The sequence below is a fragment of the Telopea speciosissima genome, chromosome 6 (genome assembly GCF_018873765.1).
Source record: "Telopea speciosissima isolate NSW1024214 ecotype Mountain lineage chromosome 6, Tspe_v1, whole genome shotgun sequence".
Lineage (NCBI taxonomy): Eukaryota > Viridiplantae > Streptophyta > Magnoliopsida > Proteales > Proteaceae > Telopea > Telopea speciosissima.
Genome location: NC_057921.1, coordinates 7611864 through 7618620, shown reverse-complemented (window position 1 = coordinate 7618620; position 6757 = coordinate 7611864). Strand labels below are relative to the sequence as shown.

At 40.2% G+C, this 6757-nt stretch overlaps 1 protein-coding gene across 1 annotated transcript; it reads right to left on the bottom strand.

Moving 5' to 3' along the window:
- Positions 1-2400: 2400 nt before the first annotated feature.
- On the bottom strand, positions 2401-6350 carry LOC122664784. The gene is made up of 2 exons (XM_043860759.1): positions 6132-6350; positions 2401-2802 (listed from the first exon to the last, which is right to left on the bottom strand). The coding sequence occupies exons 1-2, from the start codon at positions 6270-6272 to the stop codon at positions 2416-2418; spliced, it is 528 nt and encodes a 175-aa protein (XP_043716694.1). The 5' UTR covers positions 6273-6350; the 3' UTR covers positions 2401-2415.
- Between the last annotated feature and the right edge of the window lie 407 nt (positions 6351-6757).

The window sequence follows — 6757 nt, the reverse complement described above, 5'->3', positions numbered from 1 at the left end:
ACTAGATCCAAACACTCAAACTGGACCCAATTCAACTGGGTTTGGGTCGGTCCAATGTGGTACACCAGTTGGGTCGGCCCGGTCCAAGATTGTCCTGCATCATCTCTCCCGATGTTAAGAAAAACTCGACCACAACTTTTAAAAAAGGAGAGGATCAACACCACTCGATCAACATCCACGATCAACAACTTGGATGGGCTTAACGTACAGATGTAATCGTAAAGAAAAGGATGACACTCCTCAAAGTACTTCAAGGGGATGACGAATTCTACGTGCCCAACCTTAACGTCATCGGACGTATCCATAGGGCCATATGTTTTGCCTTCCATTGTGTTCTTGACCCCCATAGTTTCAATCTCAAGCTCCTTAGGATCCTCTTAGCTGGTCAAGATCATCACAGTTGTTAAAGGGCCAAGTCCCTTGGTCTCAACCTCATTGTCCACTAATGCGACCATATTGCTTTCGACGTCTTCCACATGAGTGTCGGTAATAGGAACTTCACGGGTTGGATCTTCCTTGAAGAAAAAAATTACTGAAACTTCTTCATTCTCAATCAATGTTGCTTCAACGTCAGGCTCTTCAGGGAGACGGGGACTATCCTATTAGCAGGCGGGGCAGCCATTTGCATTTCATGGGTAACTGGAAGGTTTTTCAAGACCTCTCCAATCAAACGATCCAACCGTTCAAGTCTCGAGAGCTCTTCATCCTGTGTTGATTTGTTCGTGAAATCCCATGACCATTCAGTATTGTAGTTCAACTGTAACTCACTTAGGCATGAAAATTGAATATTCAGTGTACAGCAATCATCATAAGTATTACGACCTTGAAGAATATTCCTTGCTGAAACGGCACTCAGGAGTGACTGATACTGGACAAAAGCTTGACAAACAATAGCAGACTGATGAAAGATCTTGATCTTTTCAACAAATCCATGAGGAGAAAACACTTGATGCAACGCTTTCACTGTTATAGGATAGAGCAGCTGGTGGATTGTAACTAAAAGACTTCGGTTGGGTGGTGGTTTGGAGAACATTGATAGCACAATTGTACATACAATGAAGTTTATAAGGACGGTAGCAGAATTGTAATTAAACTGGAATGGCTAAATGGATGGCCGATTTGTAATTATGGAGATTCAACTAGAGAGAAGAAAAAAATGTGGTGTAGTAGTGATTGGTGGGGCTGGGGAGGGGTAAACTTGGAAACTACTAAAATTAAAGGAGAAAGGGAGTGGGTGTGCACACGCACTAACTCACTTTTTTAATTCATTCTTGCATATCCCTAACAATGGGGAATTACATCATCTATATAGAGAAATAAAAGGCACCCATAAATAAAGACTCCTAATTACTTACAAAAACTAGGCTAACTAAAATAGAAACCCAATAAAACTCAAATTGGAAATTTCCCTATATGTCTAATAACTACCTTAAAATAAAAGATTACATAATAATTTCCCAAATAAAATAAACTTCCTAAAATCCTACTAGGTCCAAACACTCAAACTGGACCCGGTTCAACTGGGTTTAGGTCGGTCCAATGTGGTACACCAGTTGGGTCGGCCTGGTCCAAGATTGTCCTACATCAGAGACCCTAACCCAAAACTCATAACTGACCTCGTTCTTACCGCTGGAACATGTTTCAGACCCTTCCAGTTTTGTTGCTGCCTGTTCCTTCGACTTGGTCTTTGTTGCATTTGAGTGATCTATTACTTGGGTGGGCCCATCATGTCCTCAGCTGAGACTTCCTTAACAGGACATTCATTCACATAGAAAGATGGATAGCAGATAAATGGATGGACGGAGTGGCATCAGCACATGGCACTTCCTTGAAATATGAATCTTTTTTTTTATGCCACATGGTTCCTAACATGTGCTTATTAGAGGACATACCCTTGACATTAATGGTATCCAGAGGCATCCTTGGTTGATGGTTAAGTTTAATTAAGATTATCACTGATATTGACCGGTCATGTCCTCAGCTGAAACTTCCTTAACAGGACATTCATTTACATAGAGAGATGGATACAAGATAAATGGATGGACAGAGTGGCAAAAGCACTACAATTAATGGCAATATCACATGGCACTTCCATCTTCATTGGTCAGACATTGCAGTGAACAATTCTAAGTACCCAGCTGAATAGTTGACTAAGATCTTTTTTCTTCATAAGCCCAAATAATTTATTAAGAGATCCAGATGATCGTGATCTTATTCCCGAATTTTAGGATTAAAGGAATCCCTAATGAAACTTAGTGATTGACTGCATTTTCAAACTGGGACTATCCTAAACCCCCATATTACCTGCCAATATGTTGGTATTAACATATTGTTAAAGATTTACATGCTAGTTGTGTTTTGTATAGATGTAGATCTGGCTAAGTCCAAACAGTTCACAATATAATTGATTTTTGTTCAGTGAAATGCGCAGTTCCAACAACAAAGCCAATGGAAAGCTAGAGCCTTGGTCCAAAGACACAAAATTAGTGAACATAACAAAGTAGAAAAATCACAAACATACTTGTAGAGGAAATCTTGAGAGGATGATGATGATGCCTCGTCTTTCTGTGCATCTCGATCAGTTCGAAGGTGCTCAAGCTGCTGATCAATTGCTGCAGGGAGTAGGTGTGGATGGGTTTGCATTATCTGCACCAAAAGCTGACCCACCGGAGATTCAAATTGAAGAGGTGCAACTGGTGTCATGTTATCGCCAGAATTTCCTGATGCTCTCACTGTTAAGCCCCTCATCCGGCACTTCTCCATACCACTTCCAACCCTCAGAATACTAAAGGATGAGCATTTCTGAAAAGTAAATGAATCTGTGAGAAATTCAGAGATGAGTTCTCTAGAAAATTAGTCGAGCATATATGGGAGGAAAAGTTTCATAACAAGAGAAACAGAAAAAAGACGATGAAAAATTAACAAAGAATGATTGAAAATAGTTTATGTTCTTGTTTTCTACTTTTCCAATTTTCCTCATGTGCCTGGTCTATGCTTTTGCCTATTGGCATTGTTGTAAATCTTTAGGATTTTTGGGCTTATTCCTATTTCTCTCCTTAACTCTCTACTCAACTCAGCCTTGGCCCAACTAAATAGGGTCGGCTTCATGGATCATTTCCCTCAACTCAGCTTTATTCAAAGCATACTTGTAATAACGCCTAAGCTATGTATGTCTTTCCTCACCACTTCATCTAGAGTCATTTTAGGTCTACCCCTGGCTCTTTTAGTTCCTTCAATCTGAATCAAATCACTCCTCCATACTGGAGCATCTACTGGTCTCTGTTGCACATGTCCATGCCACCTCAAACGACATCCTTGCAGCTTATCATGCATTGGAGCTACTCTTAAATGCTCTAATATGATCGTTCATTATTTTATCCTTTCTAGTTTTACCACTCATCCATCTCAACATCCTCATCACAGCTACACCATTTTTATCTATATGATATTTATTTACTGGCCAACATTCAGCTCCATTCATCATGTTTTAATTCTCTGTGTAACCACATTCTCTACTTCTTCTTTATTTATGATTGAGCTCAGATACCTAAAGTAGTCACTCTGTGGTATTTCCCTCTCATCAATTTTCACAACTTCATTATCCGTCCTATGGTCATTAAAGTTACACACCATATATTCTGTTTTGTTCTACTTATCTTAAAAAAAATTTACTCCATGGTTTATCTCCATAATTTCAACTTGGCGCTTATCCCTACTTTAGTTTCATCCATCAAAACAATATCATCATAATGTAGTCCTAGATTGGTAGAGGACCAACTAGGACCCAATCAACCAGGATCTGATCCGAATAGGTCAAAATTAAGGTTAGGGCTTGAGGAATTGGTTATGCTAGGCAGGTGTAGGGGAGTCTATTAGTGAAGGTCCTGAGATGTTTTGATGGGCGGAAGTGTGTTAACTTGAATGACAGCAAGTTAGGTTTAAGGGTTTCGGGTTTTTGGAAAGTGTAAAGTGAGGGAATCTAGGGTTTAGAGTGAAGGTATAGGGGAATCCTTTGGGTCGAGTTTCTCTTTGGGGCAGAGGGATGTTCGATCCAAAATTGGGGCAGAACTGATGACTGGTTTGGTCTGTGGGTAATTAAGGGTGTTTGGTTTTAATATGGAGAAGTGTGGATCGAGTGTAGGGGATAGGCAGGGGGTGTTGGGGTTTAAATTTGGTGGATTTCCGATGGAGGGATAAGTCTGGACAGAATTAAGAGTGTGGAGAAAAGTGAAAACAAAAGGGGTATACTTAGGGTTGGGACTGTGGAGGGTTAGGAGAACAAGTATGGGGTTGGGGAGGCTTCCAAACTTATTCGCAATGGCAGAAGTAATCGGCAGCAGCTTGTAGTTGCAGTAGCTTGAGTAATAATTGGATCTTGGACAGAAACTTGAAGTAGAACTTGAAGACGAACCACCCGGGCTTCACACCACAAGGGGTCGATTGGATCAAACACCAATCCCACCAGCTTTGATAACACAAAGCAATCTTCACAGTAAAAGAGAAGCAGCAGCAGCTTGCAAGAGCAAATTAAATTTCAAAAGTGGAGAGTGAGATGCTCCACGATTTCTATTGCTTAAATAATGGCTTAAGGGCCTTACTTCTATTCAGCCTAGGAGTATGAATACTCCTAGCCGGCTACACTATTCCACCTCCTCTTCTAATTTCGCGGGAGTGTGGACCCTAAAGAAAAAGAAATTACAATAAATAAAAAAGGGGTGACTTAAGTCACTTAAATTGAACCACTAGTTCAACCAGGTTGGGCCGGTTCAATTAAAAAACATAAAATACTGAAGAAGAAAAAATACTAAGTAAAGAACTAGTACTACTACTACTACTACTGTTTCTACTTGGGCAGCAGCTTCTTGTCCCTCTTCTTCTTGCGAATGTAGTGTTTCAGCACTGCATCACATCAGCAAAAGCATACACTAAGGGATCTGATCTTGAATGTCTCTAGTTAATTCATCCATGATTAAAGCAAACAAATATGGACTTAAAGCTGATCCTTGAAGTAATCCAATTGTAATAGGCAATTCACTACCATGTTCCCCCACAGACCTTACACTAATCACCACATCATTATACATATCTTTAACTATGTCCACATATTTACTTGAAATACATATCTTCTATAAAACCTGCCAAATTAACTCTCTTGGGACTCCATCATAAGCTTTCTCTAGTCTACTCTTGTGCCAATTGGCATTGTTATAAACCTTTGGGGTTTTTTGGGCTTATGCCTGTTTCTCTCCTTAAATCTGTAATGAAATTCCATTAAGAGAGAGAGAGAGATTGAAATTCACCCCTCTCGATGTAAATGCATCCATTCTTCAGTATCCTACCACACTGGTACTACAACTACAGGCAAGTGAAACACACAGAAAAAGGGAATTACGTAATTAGACAACCACAACAATCTGAGCAGAAAATTGTACTAAATGCAGTCATTTGATAGAAATGAGGTCTACATTCTACAAAACAACAGAAACAACTATCCATTCTGAACCTAATCCCTATCACTGACCGGTCTGGATCCGTCTAGTGTTGATGAAGCCGGTCTCCGTGGATCTAAACCACAGGTTGGAGTGTGGACCCTATGTTGAGTAAGGGGAGTCAATCCGTCCGGGACCCAAAAAAGAGAGGCCATTGACAAATCAATCAAACGAGACTAACAAAGAAAGTACGTGCATCTTGCCCCAGGGCTGTAGGTGGGATTGCCTAAAAGCAATTTCCCTACTCTCTTTTTTCTCATCAGTTGACAGTACCAGAAGTAGAGGGGACTCTTGCAATTACGAAAGTTGCATAAGCACAAAAATGCAAATAAACACAAAGCATAACATAATGTAATAATTACCAACATTAGCCCCATAATGTACTCGATTGAGCCCTTCAAACCCTTGATTGAAGTGAAAGCAACTTCACTTGCCAACAACCATGTTTATAATTTGGTGCAGTAAAGAGTGAACCCTTCCATCCAATTTGCTACTCATCAGTCATGCCGCCATGGCCATGACAACAAGTGCAAAATATACCAAATGAAAGAGTACCCTCTCAACCAGCAAGCACTCGACTGTTCTCAACTAAATTCAAAGGAATTTTACCATAACAACCACCGCAGAGTTCAGTTTGCATACCTTGAGCATTCCACCGGAAAGAAGAGACTTGGCATCTGAGAAGGCCGGAAAACTCTTAGATTCTAGGGACTTGTGAACCCCAGTGGAAGGGAAAACCACTAATGCATCGGTAATGACACCTGAAACCTGCAGCATCGTCATCTCTCCGTAATTCAATCCTCCTTAGCTCCTTCAGCAAGCAAAAGTGCAAAACAGACTCAGAGCAAGAGAGAGAGAGAGAGAGAGAGAGAGAAGATTGTTAAGGTCTCTGGACAAGATTTGAGTTGGAAGACCACACTTTCTTACCAGAGGAATTTTTTTTTTTTTTTTAAATGAAATTCTTACCAGAGGATTTGAATAGGAATTTAGCCTACATATCTTCTAGGGTCACGTGGATTTTGTAGCAATTAGCATGGGATCCTGCACCAGAGGATATACTTCATTGGATGAAGCAAGACCGCTCGATTTAGGACCCATTTCCCTGGACCGTCTGATCAATGGAAATGGAAAGTGATGACTGACGTGTGTGATACTGTGACTTCGGTTGGGTTTAGAAGAACAGGAAAATTACATGATTAGTTACTTTTGGATTTCCATTTACAAAACTGTCCACCCTATGTTTGAGTTAACAAAAATAGATAAAAATA

Excerpts from the sequence above, each read along its gene's own strand:
- LOC122664784 (XM_043860759.1), bottom strand. The coding sequence starts at position 6,272 with ATGACGATGCTGCAGGTTTCAGGTGTCATTACCGATGCATTAGTGGTT. Across the intron at positions 2,803-6,131 it reads TTTCCGGTGGAATGCTCAAG|AAATGCTCATCCTTTAGTAT; the intron begins GTATGCAAACTG and ends TTTACTTTTCAG.